At 46.1% G+C, this 14,324-nt stretch overlaps 1 protein-coding gene across 10 annotated transcripts in view; it reads right to left on the bottom strand.

The window, feature by feature from the left end:
* The window catches only part of mycbp2 (MYC binding protein 2), a 265,465-nt gene that overhangs the window by 51,238 nt on the left and 199,903 nt on the right, over positions 1-14,324 (bottom strand). For 9 of the 10 annotated variants that reach the window (XM_031805789.1, XM_031805794.1, XM_031805797.1 and 6 more), the window contains 7 exons: positions 12,606-14,189; positions 12,116-12,285; positions 11,514-11,758; positions 11,031-11,198; positions 10,718-10,875; positions 1,228-1,427; positions 389-547 (listed from right to left, as the gene is read on the bottom strand). In XM_031805789.1, the coding sequence (XP_031661649.1) occupies positions 389-547; positions 1,228-1,427; positions 10,718-10,875; positions 11,031-11,198; positions 11,514-11,758; positions 12,116-12,285; positions 12,606-14,189 (2,684 nt within the window). The remainder of the gene's footprint in view (positions 1-388; positions 548-1,227; positions 1,428-10,717; positions 10,876-11,030; positions 11,199-11,513; positions 11,759-12,115; positions 12,286-12,605; positions 14,190-14,324) is intronic. The other variant, XM_031805791.1, reaches the window with a different exon arrangement.

The following is a 14,324-nucleotide window of genomic DNA, read 5'->3' as shown; positions in this document are numbered from 1 at the left end:
GCAATATGAAACTATTTCTAAGATTTTACAGAGTTACAGTTCATATAACGAAATAAGTAAATTGAAATGAATTAATCATGAGAAACTAACATGATTAATTTACAGTAGCTATTACAGTGAAAAAATACCATGCTATTGTTTGAGGAGAGTGAACAACAACTTTTCACGAGCTAACAAGGGCCTGAATAATTAATTTCAATTACAGTATACATCTGTTTTAGTTCAGTTGACAAAAAAAACATTGAATATTTTGTACTGGTACCTCAAAAGCCTTTTTTATTCAGGTTTGTCTCATTGAGATTATTTAGCAAGAGACCTGTTGACGATAGCGGCAATAAAATTAACCTCCCCCCACCACTTCACTCCTGAATTCTTAATCAAACATCACCTGCTCCATCACCATTTTCTTGTTCCCGGGGGCTTTGTTTTCTTCCTCCTCCTCTTCCTTGGGTTCAAAGGGTGACGGGGTGAGGGAGGCAACAAAGTGCCACAGGATGTCGTGCAGCGAGGTGGTCTGGATCACGTTACACAGCAGCCAGTTGAACGCCTGAGGGGGAGTAGCTTTCACTCACTTCAGAAAACAGTCCTTTACATTTCAAAGACCTAAAAGTACCAAAAACCAACCATGTACAAAGGTTGACCCCTAACCTTTTAAATATATATATTGTTTTTAATTTAACTAGGCAAGTCAGTTAAGAACAAATTCTTATTTACAATGACGGCCTTCCTCGGCCAAACCCGGATGACACTGGGCCAATTGAGCGCTGCCCTATGGGACTCCCAAACACAGCCGGATGTGAAACAGCCTGGATTTGAACCAGAGATTGTAGTGACGCCTCTTGCACCGAGATGCTGCGCCACTCGGGAGCAACCTTAACAATACATTTTCAGATCAGTTTCTCATCTCAGATACTACACTATTGTCCTTTCTAACAAGGCCGTCTAGCGACTACTGAGGTACCTCAAAAGGAGGCTAATCACGTTAGCATTTGAGGTAATGCTAACTGTTGAATGCTAATGTAAGCATGAACTTGGCACTTCAGGCAGCATGACACATTTTCTGATGGGAAATGCTAACTGTCCACCATCTTGTGTATTTGACATATCTTTGACATATCTCCATGGCCAGCTAGTGTTAGCATTCCCAGGGAGCTTGACACATTTTCTGATGGGACATGCTAAAATGCCAACTGTTATGTGTACGAGTATCTCTTTGACGGACATTACCTCCATGGCGAAGACCCTGCAGGCGGACTTGCGCAGGGCGTGCTTCATGGCCACCTCCAAACCCTCCAGGTCATGGTGCTGGATGACGAAGGCCAGGACAGGCCACTGGAAGTTCCTCTCGCCCTTACTGAGGGATCCGTGGGCCGAGATGAGACGGGACAGTTCCGGGGAGGGGTGGCGCAACAGAGAAGAGCCCACATCTGGAGGGGAGGACAGTGCTACAAATATAGAAATTAAAGCAGCAAGCAGCAATGCCTTGGTACAAGCTGTGGGCCAACTGGATTAGCTAATTCTGTACTCCAAACCACACTTGACAAATATCCAAACTCCTAATCAAACAAATTGTGCAATGTGCCATTGATGTATTTTAGACAATTTGCAATGATGTTAACTCCTTCAAATGTCTTTCTCCAGGAGCGCTGGACTGATTGGCACCAAATTTGCAAGAACTCACCCAGTTCATTGGTTAATGGTGTTTGAAATTTTAGCCTAGGAAATGTTGCGTTGGGAGACATCAACTTTCGTGCAGATCGGTCATTCAGTACAAGATGATTAGCATTTTGAGTGTTTTTCACAAAACATTAAATTGCGGAAAATCAATAATGGCGGACTTCATGAGATTGCGGCATATTTTTTCCTTGTGAAGAGAGGGACCTATGTAACACTATAAAAAAGACTCTAGCTCACAGTGAGGAGTGTGACCTTGCAAAATGTGCACATTAAATCAGTTGTTATAGCGGCACCATGTGGACAATTGGCATGGCATACGTGTGAAGGTGTGGCCCGGCCCACGCCCCTGTACCCTCAAATGTTGTACCATCAAAGGTTGCACCCTCCTGGGCCTCACCATCTCACAATAATTCGAATTTTGCGTTACGGTAGAAGAGGAATAATAACAGTAATTAAAGTTGCAAGCAGCAATGCCAGGGTTCAAGCTGTTGACCCATTGTGCCACCATCAGGACAAATTGGGCACACTGACCTCATCTGAGCTACTTCTGTACTCCTTACCATGCTTGCCAAAATCAAGAACTCCTAAATCAAACAGATCATGCAATATGCTTTTGATGTGAACTACATGACCAAAAGCATGTGGACACCTGCTCATCGAACATTCATTCCAAAAACATGGACATTAATATGGAGTTGGTCCCTTCTTTGATGCTATAACAGCCTCCACTCTTCTGGGAAGGCTTTCCACTAGATGTTGGAACATTTGCTGCAGGGACTTGCTTCCATTCAGCCACGAGTATTAGTGAGGTCGGGCACTAATGTTGGGCAATTAGGCCTGGCTCGCAGTCAGTGTTCCAATTCACCCCAAAGGTGTTCAATGTGGTAGAGGTTAGGGCTCTGTGCAGCCCAGTCAAGTTCTTCCACATCGATCTCAACAAACCATTTCAGTATGGACCTCGCTTTGTGCACGGGGGCATTGTCATGCTGATACAGGAAAGGGCCTTCCCAGAATCATCTAGAATGTCATTGTCTGGTGTAGCATTAAGAATTCCCTTCACTGGAACTAAGGGACCTAGCCCGAACCAAGAAACACAGCACCAGACCATTATTCCTCCTCCCTCAAAAGTTACTGTTGGCACTATGCATTTAAAAAAATATATATATATTTCACCTTTATTTAACCAGGTAGGCCAGTTGAGAACAAGTTCTAATTTACAACTGCAACCCGGCCAAGATAAAGCAAAGCAGTGTGACAAAAACAACAGAGTTACACATAAACAAATGTACAGTCGTGGCCAAAGGTTTTGAATGACACAAATATTAATTTTCACGAAGTCTGCTGCCTCAGTTTGTATGATGGCAATTTACTCCAGAATGCTATGAAGAGTGATCAGATGAATTGCAATTAATTGCAAAGTCCCTCTTTGCCATGCAAATGCATTTCAGCCCTGCCACAAAAGGACCAGCTGACATCATGTCAGTGATTCTCTCGTTAACACAGGTGTGAGTGTTGACGAGAACAAGGCTGGAGATCACTCTGTCATACTGATTGAGTTCGAATAACAGACTGGAAGCTTCAAAAGGAGGGTGGTGCTTAGAATCATTGTTCTTCCTCTGTCAACCATGGTTACCTGGAAGGAAACACATGCTGTCATCATTGCATTGTTCAAAAAGGGCTTCATAGGCAAGGATATTGCTGCAGGTAAGATTGCACCTAAATCAAACATTTATCGGATCATCTTGTCTGGAGAAGACAAGGTGAGCGCTACCATCAGTCCTGTGTCATGCCAACAGTAAAGCATCCTGAGACCATCCTGAGACCAACACATCCTCTGAAAGCAACTTCTCCCAAACATCCAGGAACAGTTTGGTGACGAACAATGCCTCTTTCAGCATGATGGAGCATCTTGCCATAAGGAAAAGTGATAACTAAGTGGCTCAGGGAACAAAACATTGATATTTTGGGTCCATGGCCAGGAAACTCCCCAGACCTTAATCCCATTGAGAACTTGTGGTCAATCCTCAAGAGGCTGGTGGACAAACAAACCCCCACAAATTCTGACAAACTCCAAGCATTGATTATGCAAGAATGGGCTGCGATCATTCAGGATGTGGCCCAGAAGTTAATTATCAGCATGCCAGGGCGGATTGTAGAGGTCTTGAAAAAGAAGGTTCAACACTTTAAATATTGACTCTTTGCATCAACTTCATGTAATTCTCAATAAAAGGCTTGGACACTTATGAAATGCTTGTAATTGTACTTCAGTATTCCACAGTAACATCTGACAAAAATATCTAAAGACACTGAAGCAGCAAACTGTGAAAATGTATATTTGTGTCATTCTCAAAAATGTTGGCCACGACTGTACAGTCAATGACACAATAGAAAAATCTATGTCTAGGCAATAAATAGGCCATAGAGCATAAATAATTACAATTTCGCATGAACACTGTAGTGATAGATGTGCAGACAATGATGTACAAGTAGAGATACAGGGGTGCAAAAGAGCAAGAGGATAAATAACAATATGGGGATGAGTTAGTTGGGTGTGCTATTTACAGATTCACTGTACCTGTACACAGCCATCGGTAAGCTGCTCTGACAGCTCATGCTTAAAGTTAGAGAGGGAAATAGAAGTCTCCAACTTCAGGGATTTTTGCAATTCGTTCCAGTCATTGGCAGCAGAAAACTGGAAGGAAAGGCGGCCGAAGGAAGTGTTGGCTTTGGGGATGACCAGTGAGATATACCTGCCGGAGCGTGTGCTACGGGTAGGTGTTGCTATTGTGACCTGTGAGCTGAGATAAGGCGGGGCTTTACCTAGCAAAGACTAACAGATGACCTGGAGCCAGTGGGTTTGGCGACAAATATGTAGCGAGGACCAGCCAACGAGAGCATACAGGTCGCAGTGGTGGGTAGTATATGGGGCTTTGGTGACAAAACGGATGACACTGATAGACTACATCCAGTTTGCTGAGTAGAGTGTTGGAAGCTATTTTGTAAATTACATCAACGAAGTCAAGGATCGGTAGGATGGTCAGTTTTACGAGGGTATGTTTGGCAGCATGAGTGAAGGATGCTTTGTTGCGAAATAGGAAGCCGATTCTAGATTTCTTTTTGGATTGGAGATGCTTAAAGAGTCTGGAAGGAGAGTTTAACCAGACACCTAGGTATTTGCAGTTGTCCACATATTATAAGTCAGAACCATTCAGAGTAGTGATGCTAGTCGGGCGGGCGGGTGCATGCAGTAATTGGTTGAAGAGCATGCATTTAGTTTTACTAGCATTTAACCTATTGAGTGTAGGGGGCAGAATTTTGATGTTTGGATGAAAAACGTACCCAAATGAAACTGCCTATTTCTTAGGCCCAGAATCTAGAATATGCATATAATTGTCAGATTAGGATAGATAACTCTAAAGTTTCCAAAACTGTCAAAATATTGTCTGTGAGTATAACAGAACTGATATTGCAGGCGAAAACCTGAGGAAAATCCAACCAGTAAGTGCCTAAGAGAAACGAATCTCCCTGTTCCATTACATTCCTTCCCTCCATTTAAAGGGATATCAACCAGATTCCTTTCCCTATGGCTTCCACATGGTGTGAACAGTCTTTAGACATAGTTTCAGCCTTTTATTCTGAAAAATGAGCGAGAACGATCACATCGTGTCAGTGGATGGCTGGGTGCCAGCAGAGTTTTGCATGCGCAACAGCTTGGAGCAGACATTTTCTCTCTCTCTGCTATTGAAAAAGCTACGGTCAGGTTCAAATATGATCGATTATTTATTGTAAAAACAACCTGAGGATTGATTATAAAAAATGTTTGACATGTTTCTACGAACTTTACGGATACTATTTGGAATTTTCATCTGCCCGCCATGACCTACATGAGCAAAAGGAACATTTATTGTGTAACTGGGAGCCTCGTGAGTGCAAACATCCGAAGATCAAAGGTATGCGATGAATTTTATTGCTTTTCTGACTTTAGTGACCAATCTACTTTGCTGCTAGCTGTTTGTAATGTTTTGTCTGCTGAGAGAGATGTCCTAACAAACGCTTGGATAGCTTTTGCTGTAAATCTTTTTTGAAATCTGACACGACAGGTGGATTAACAACAAGCTAAACTGTGTTTTGCTATATTGCACTTGTGATTTCATGAAAATTTGATATTTTTTGTAATTTAATTTGGAGCTCTGCAATTCAGCGGATGTTGACGAAAATGATCCCGCTAATGGGATGGGTGCGCCAAGAAGTTAAAAGCAGTTGGAGGCCACGGAAGGAGTGTTGTATGGCATTGAAGCTCATTTGGAGGTTTGTTAACACAGTGTCCGAAGAAGGGCCAGATGTATACAGAATGGGTTCGTCTGCGTACAGGTACATCATCGATGTATACAGAGAAAGGAGTCGGCCCGAGAATTGAACCCTGTGGCACCCCCATATAGACTGCCAGAGGTTCGGACAACAGACCCTCCGATTTGACACACAACTCTGTCTTAGAAGTAGTTGGTGAAACAGGCAAGGCAGTCAATTGAGAAACCAAGGCTGTCGAGTCTGCCAAAAAGAATGTTGTGATTGACAGAGTCGAAAGCCTTGGCCAGGTCGATGAAGACGGCTGCACAGTAATGTCTTATCGATGGCGGTTATCAAATCGTTTAGGACCTTGAGCGTGGCTGAGGTGCACCCATGACCAGCTCGGAAACCAGATTGCAAAACGGAGAAGGTCCGGTGGGATTCGAAATGGTCTGTGATCTGTTTGTCAACTTGGCTTTCAAAGATTTTTATAAAGGCAGGGCAGGATGGATATAGGTATATAACAGTTGGGGTCTACAGTGTCTCCCGCTTTGAAGAGGGGTATGACTACGGCAGCTTTCCAATCTTTTGGGGATCTCAGACGATATGAAAGAGGTTGAATAGGCTAGTAATAGGGGCTGCAACAATTTCGGCAGATAATTTTTTAGAAAGAGAGGGTCCAAATTGTCTAGCCAACTGATTTGTAGGGATCCAGATTTTGTAGCTCTTTCAGAATATCAGCTGTCTGGATTTTGGTGAAGGAGAAGCGGGGGGGGGGGGGGCAAGTTGCTGTTGGGGGAGCCAGGTGGAAAGCATGGCCAGCCATGGTAAAATGCCTATTGAAATTATCGATTATAGTAGATAGATCGGTGGTGACAGTGTTTCCTAGCCAGCTGGGAGGAGATGCTCTCATTCTCCATGGACTTTACGTTGTCCCAAAACTTTTTGGAATTCGTGCTACAGGATGCAAATTTCTGTTTGAAAAGCTAGCTTTAGCTTTCCTAACTGACTGAGTATATTGGTTGGACTTCTCTGAAAAGTTGCATATCGGGTGGGCTATTTGATGCAGAACGCCACAGGATGTTTTAGTGCTGGTCAAGGGCAGTCAAGTCAAGGCCATTATCCGTTCTTAGTTCTACTTTTTTTGAAAGGGGCATGCTTATTTAAGATGGTGAGGAAGGCACTTTTGAAGAACAACCAGGCATCCTCTACTGATGGGATGAGGTTAATATCCTTCCAGGATTCCTGGGCCAGGTTGATTAGAAAGGCCTGCTCACTGAAGTGTTTTAGGGAGCATTTGACAGTGATGAGGGGTGGTTGTTTGACCGCGGACCCATTGCGCATTCAGGCAATGATGCAGTGATAGCTGAGATCCTGGTTGAAGACAGCAGAGGTGTATTTAGAGCCCATGGTTACAGATTTAGGGTTGTATAACTTGTATGAAAATGAAGGCATCTAGCTTAGATTGTCGGATGGCCGGGGTGTTAAGCATATCCCAGTTTAGGTCACCTAACAGTACAAACTCTGAAGATAGATGGGGGCAATCAATTCACATATTGTGTCTAGGGCACAGCTGGGGACTGAAGGGGTTTATAAGAAGTGGCAACGATTTTTAAAATTAGAAGCTCAAATTGATTGGGAACAGACCTGGATAGTATGACCGAACTCTGCAGGCTCTCTCTGCAGTAGATTCAAACTCCGCCCTCTTTGGCTGTTCTATATTGTCGGAAAATGTTACAGTTAGTGATGGAAATTTCAGGATTTTTGGTGGCTTTCCTAAGCCATGATTCAGACACGCATAGGACATCAGGGTTGGCGAAGTGTACTAAAGCAGTGAATAAAACAAACTTAGGGAGGAGGCTTCTAATGTTAACATGCATGAAACCAAGGCTTTTACAGTTAAAGAGGTCAACAAATGAGCACCTGTGGAATGGGAGTGGGGCTAGGCACTGCATGGCCTGGGTTAACCAATACATCACCAGAGGAGAAGTAGGATGAGGGTAAAGGCTATAAGAACTGGTTGTCTAGTACATTGGTACTGGGTGCTGCAGGGGTTAACCTCTACCCTCATCCTTCCCCTCCTCTGGTGATGTAAAGGCTATAATAACTGGTTGTCTAGTAAATCGGTACTGGGGGCTGCAGGGGTTAACCTCTACATCACCAGAGGAGGGGTAGGATGAGGGTAAAGGCTATAAGAACTGGTTGTCAAAGTTTTGTCTCTGGAGGCACCAGTTAAGCCAGGGGAGGTCACCGCATGTGTGGGGGGTGGAACAAAAGGGCTATCAAAGGCATATTGGGCAGGGCTGGGGGCTCTACAGTGAAATAAGCCAATAATCACTAACCGAAACAGCAATAGATGAGGCATCTTGACATTAGGGAGAGGCATGTGCAGCTGAGTGATCATAGAATCCAATGAGTAGCACTAGATGAGTCAGGGAGCCAATTCAGTGGTCGTTACTACGCTTTGGCGAGCTGGAGACACGGCGATTCAGACAGCTTGCGGGCCGGGGTTAGCAGATGGGCATCTGGCGACATCGCCACGGAAGAGCCTGTTGTAACCCCCTCGGAGGGTTACGTCGGCAGACCAGTCGTGATGGATCAGGGGGCTCTGTGTCGGCAGTCAAGGGTTCCAGGCCAATTGGCAAAAGAGGTATTGTAGCCCAAGAACTGGCTGGTGGATCTCTTTGGCTAGCCGGGAGATGGACCTAGCTCCAGGCTAAATGGTGCTTGCTTCGGGACAGGGACGTTAGCCAGGAGTAGGTACTTGGATAGCAGCTAGCTAGCTGCGATGATCTGGTGTAAAGGTTCAGAGCTTGAGGTTGGAATCCGGAGATATGGTAGGGAAAAAGCAGTCCGATATGCTCTGGGTTGATATCGCGCTATGCAGACTGGCAGGAATTGACCGGGCTGAGGCCTGCTGATGTCCGAGTTAACATTGATGACCACAAGCAGTGGATAACTGACTTCTAGCTAGTAAGCTGGCTAGTTTCTGATGTGGTTACCAGTTATAAAGTATAAAAATAGCAGATCCGTTCCACATTGAGTGAGGCGGGTTGCAGGAAGTATTTTCAGTCCGTAGATGGAAAGTGAGATATATACACGGGACAGGACAAGACAAAGAGACATGTCCGACTGCTATGCCATCTTGGCATACAACAAACCCTGATTCGTCCGTCGGATTGCCAGATGGTGAAGTGTGATTCATCACTCCAGAGAACCCGTTTCCACTGCTCCAGAGTCCAATGGCGGTGAGCTTTACACCACTCCAGCCGACGCTTGGCACGCTTGGCATTGCACATGCTGATTTTAGGCTTGTGTGCGGCCCCTCGGCCACGGAAACCCATTTCATGAAGCTCCCAACGAACGGTTCTTGTGCTGACGTTGCTTCCAGAGGAGGTTTGGAACGTGGTAGTGAGTGCTGCAACTGAAGAAAGATGCTTCATTCTGTGAGCTTTTGTGGCCTACCACTTTGCGGATGAGCCGTCGTTGCTCCTGGATGTTTTCACTTCATAGTAACAGCATTTACAGTTGACCGGAGCAGCTCTAGCATAGCAGAAATGTGGCAAACTGACTTGTTGGAAAGGTGGCATCCTATGATGATACCACATTGAAAGTCACTGAGCTCTTCAGGAGGGCCATTCTACTGTCAATGTTTGTCTATGGAGATTGCATGGCTGTTTGCTCGATTTTATATACCTGTCAGCAACAGGTGTGGCTGAAATAGCCTAATCCACTCATTTGAAGGGGTATGCACATACTTTTGTATGTATAGTGTATTTTGGACCATTTCTAATGATGGACTGGACGGCCTCACATTTTGTTTGTAGCATTAATGGACAGAGGAGTAGCCTTTGGAGTGTTTTTAAAAACATTCCAAATGGTGGAAATTCATCATGGTGGACCTTATGGGTTCTTGAGGTAAATTTGTTCCTTGTGAGAAGTGGGACCTACACACTGAATTTTCAGGACTCTAGGTCATAAGAAGTGAAGGGCACAACCTTTCAAAGTTTCAATTTCAATTGTTATGGCATCGCATGAAAGGGTGTGGACTAAGGGTCTTTACTATCATGTCAAGTTGCACCCTCCTTGGCCTTACCATCTCACAGGAATTTGCATGTGAATTTTCCTGGCAAGAAGAACCGGCATACTAATAATAATAATCCAGACGAAACACAATAGGGCAGTGGTCACCAACCATTTCTGATGCAAGATCTACTTAATACAATGTCATGCAACATTAACCTGTTAAAAACAGAACTGTAGCAAATGAGGTTTGTGCAGTAGGATATAGACCAAATACATTATCACCGTATAGTGAATTTCCCTGCCAATGCATTGTTGTTTGGACCATCTTTCAAACATATTTAAAAGTAAAAAATTGGTAGGCTATATAAACAGTTGTTGTATTACTTGTGAGGCACAGCTGAGTGAGCATACATCTAAATAATTAGCTTTTTTATTTTACTGGGCTACTCGTGCCTGCATCTGATGGTCAGTCTCAGCGGAGGGAGAAGAGCAGCAGACTGAGGGTCCGTCTCTCAACAACCCTCCGCTCTCCCTTTCCTCGACTGACCCAAAAAGGACACCGTCTTCCAGATGATGGCAAAACTCGAATCGCACCTCATTATTTCTGCCTCATGCACAAATTCATGTTGTTCCTCCTATTAACATTTTCGCTGCTGAACCCCTAATAATAATAATATTAAGGGCCCAAAGCCTTCTGGTCTGGTGGTTTACGGGAAGGTTTACCCACCTGCATCCCCACTGTGGACTCCCCGTCTGGGCACGGCTTTGACCCTAGCCGGAGAGGCCAAGTGCTTCTTGTCATACTCAGAGGCCACTACAGAGTAAGACCTCTGGAACACCGTCCTCTTGGACAAGTCACTATCTGTGATTGGGCTGGTCTCCAGACTGCAAGAGACGAACACAGAAATGTTGACCATCTGTTTCACACTGATACAAATCCCCCTCGCACACAGATATGACATACACTACAACCACAAATAATAAACACAGACATAATCAGACTGCTCATCTCTACTCTCAAAAAGAGGTGTGTGTGTTACCTGGGTGGCATTGACTTCATGTTGCTCTCGGGCTCCACGAACACGTTGGGGTAGGCGTCGGGGGTGACTGAGATGTAGGGTGCAGGGACAGACGTGGAATGTAGGTACCTCATCTCATCCTGAAACAGGTTGTCATCCTGGTACCCACCAAAGTTCTCTGTGTGTTGCCTGGAAGAGGGGAGACAGGTTTACGTACCAATGTAGTACCAATGTAGTTTAAATATTTTGGGTTTATTCATGTGGATGCTGCCTCAAAGCAAATAATTCCATGACTGTTTTCACTGTGTAATATGTCCATGAGATATCACTTCAACTAACATTGCCACAGCGCTTTAAGTGTAATGCCATCCCAAAGGGCATAAAACCAGAAGAGAATGAGACTGTCTGGGAGGCAAAAATAAAAAGAGATTACCTTACATTTCTTCCCTCCCAATCTTTCCAGTGCTTTTCAATTTGATCATCATCACAATAGCTATCATTTACCTGGCCAGCATCTGCAGGTAGAGGCAGCCCATCTTGTTGGGCTTCTCGTTGGAGACGCCCTCCTTGAGGCTGGGCAGCAGGGAGTGAAGCGGGCGCGGCAGGTGGTGGCACAGCAGGCTGGGCTTGGCGGCGCTGCTTAGGGAAAGCAGGAAAAGGGCGTTGGCACGGATCACCTGGTGGGCCTCCATGGTGGGCAGTGCCCGCGGCATCTTCAACTGCAGGGGCTTCTTCCTCGACTGCTTCACCTCGATGGGTAGGGAGAGAGATTCAATTTAAGTGGTGGTTAAAGAGGTCGAAGTTTGGGGAAACATAATGCATTGTATGACTTGTCACGAGCATATTACCAAGGTTGTTTATGAAAGCACATGGTTGAGTAAGGTTATCCTTTGAACTTTTACAGTGAGAAATAAATACATTGAGCATAATATGTTAGTGTTAAATCCTGATTGTTAAGGGCTTATGTTCGTTAACTATCCAATTATTTGTTAAGTTCCCATAAGCTTGAAGAATTTTATGAAATTATTAACTTACACAAATGTATTAAATTATTATGCATGTGTAAAGATACAAAACATCTATTGAAGCGTTGAGCAGTACAGTACCTTTTCCCTGGCAGCAGTCTGCTTGTCTCTCAGGTACTTCTCCCTGCAGCGGTCACACACCAGGTACCAGGTACTTCCACCGATCCCTCCGTCTCCACAGTTTCCTGCCCAGCCCCCACAGAAGTGGCCGATACTGTTGTAGCCCTGGCCTCCCGCGTAGCGACCACAACCTGCCCAAAACACACCAGATGATGCTAAGATCCACAGACTTAAATAGAACACAGATACATGTATCTTATGCTAAGATCATATTGAGTAGTGCTGCTGTACGAGCAGAGATACAGTGTATACGGTGTCATGGGCTTAGCCACCATCCGCCTCGGTATGAAGACATGTTCAGCTTTCTTTTCTTCCACACAATCAATAAAACAAAATAGGATTTTCATGTCTGACCTTTATATGTGAGAGGTAGGCTAACCTCACACAGTGACATGGCATGTGTATTTCTAAACGTATGGAATAAAAGCTAACCCAACATTGTTGATCTTACCTGGGTGGGCCTGCCTCATGTGGTAGGTGACAGGGTAGGCGTGCGACTCCCCACACAGCTCACAGATGGTGTCCTTCTCTGGTCCCCCGATGGCCAGCTGGGCCATCTCCCCAAACAGGTTCCCCCTGGGGCGCACCTCCGCCTGATCTCTTTTCTTCTTCTTGGACTTCTTAGTGTCCTTCTCGTTCTCCTTTTTCTTCAGGATGGCGCTGGAGCCCGGGCTGGGGAAAATCATGTTCTGGGTGGCTGCCTTGATGGTCGCCATGGAGATGTCCTCCCAGAATGCAACAAGGTGCTGGAGTGTGAGCGGCAGGATGGACTTGGCCCTAATGAAGGGATGAGTGGTCACCTCATGGGAGACGGGCTCCCCCTTGCCGTCCTCGCACTTCTCGGTCAGTGGTGGCTCTTTGAGCATGGACAGGACCTTGTTCTTGTTGATGCTGCCCATCTTGGAGATGTCGGGCCCGTGTGGGGCAATGTTGAACATATTGAGGGCCGAAGATATCTCCAGCGAGTGGCGGTTCATCAGCTTGCTCTCCTTCTCCTCTTGGCCGCCCTGGCCACCCAGCGAGCTGCGGATGGGTGCGTGCTCCTTGGTCAGCTCCGGGTTGAACTTGAGGAACGAGGAGCAGGCCATGGCGTCGTGGACAATGCCCTCGTGCCAGAGGAACGCGGCGAAGACCGACCGGGCGCACTCTGCCACCGAGGGCGACATAGCCTGCTTGGTGGTCTCGGTGAGCCCTGATGAGCTCTCGCCCTTGAAGAGCGGGCCAGACTTGTCCTTCTTGGGGCGCACGTGGCGGCTGGAGGTCTTGCGGCTGACTTTTGCCGACGAGCGACTGCCCTCCAGCTCATCCTTGATGGGCACCTTGCAGATGCTGAAGTGCACCTTGGAAGAGCCCTCCTCTGTGTTGCTCACGTCAATGTTCTCATCATTTCCTTCATCATCGGAAAGAAGACCAATAGACGTACACATCACCACCTCCCTGTGGAGGTCCTCCTGGGTCACATGGGGTGATGGGCTGCGGTTCTCCATGTTCATGTCACCTCCTTTGCTGCACCTGTCCTTGGGAGATAGTTTGGGTTTAGGCGAGGTGGACCTTCCCCTCAGTGGCTCCGAGGCGAGAGGGACCTTTTTCCGTAGGGTGTCCGGGTCCAATGTGTACGAGTCCGACTTGGATCTCTCTCTGGGCGGGTCCAGCAGAGCCGTGGAGGGGCTGACTTTGGGAGGGAGGTTCTGGTCATGCTGGGGGGAGGAGGACCACACCAAGGAGGTGATAGAGGGGCTATACTTCCCCGAGGAGGAGGACAGGCCCTTCTGCTTGAGCGAAGAGGAGCGGGAGCCTGGGTTGGGCGATTCGGGGCGCAGCCCGGTGGAGTCACGATCACGCACTTCGGCCTTCCGCGCCTGCAGGGTGTTATGGTTGGGCGAGTGAGAGCGGCTATGAGAGTCTGACCGCAGCTTGGCCGTGTCTGACCTCAGGATCAGTGCCTCGCTGGCCGACAGGTCTTTGCTTTTGGAGTTGTCCGAGGAGCGTCCACCCTCCTGTTTTGGGGAGTGGCTTTTCTGTCGATGTTTAGAGGCTAGTAGATAGGCACAAAATAGAAACAGTTATACTATAACTCATTGAGGTTTAGTGTAAAAGGCAGCACATCCAGTTTACTCAGAGTACAACACTCAACATCTAAGGGTCAAAACAAGAGGGATTATGAAAGGGA

Source organism: Oncorhynchus kisutch, linkage group LG26, assembly GCF_002021735.2.
Source record: "Oncorhynchus kisutch isolate 150728-3 linkage group LG26, Okis_V2, whole genome shotgun sequence".
Taxonomy (NCBI): domain Eukaryota; kingdom Metazoa; phylum Chordata; class Actinopteri; order Salmoniformes; family Salmonidae; genus Oncorhynchus; species Oncorhynchus kisutch.
Note: the sequence above shows the minus strand (reverse complement) of the source record. Positions and strands in the feature narration are given on the sequence as shown.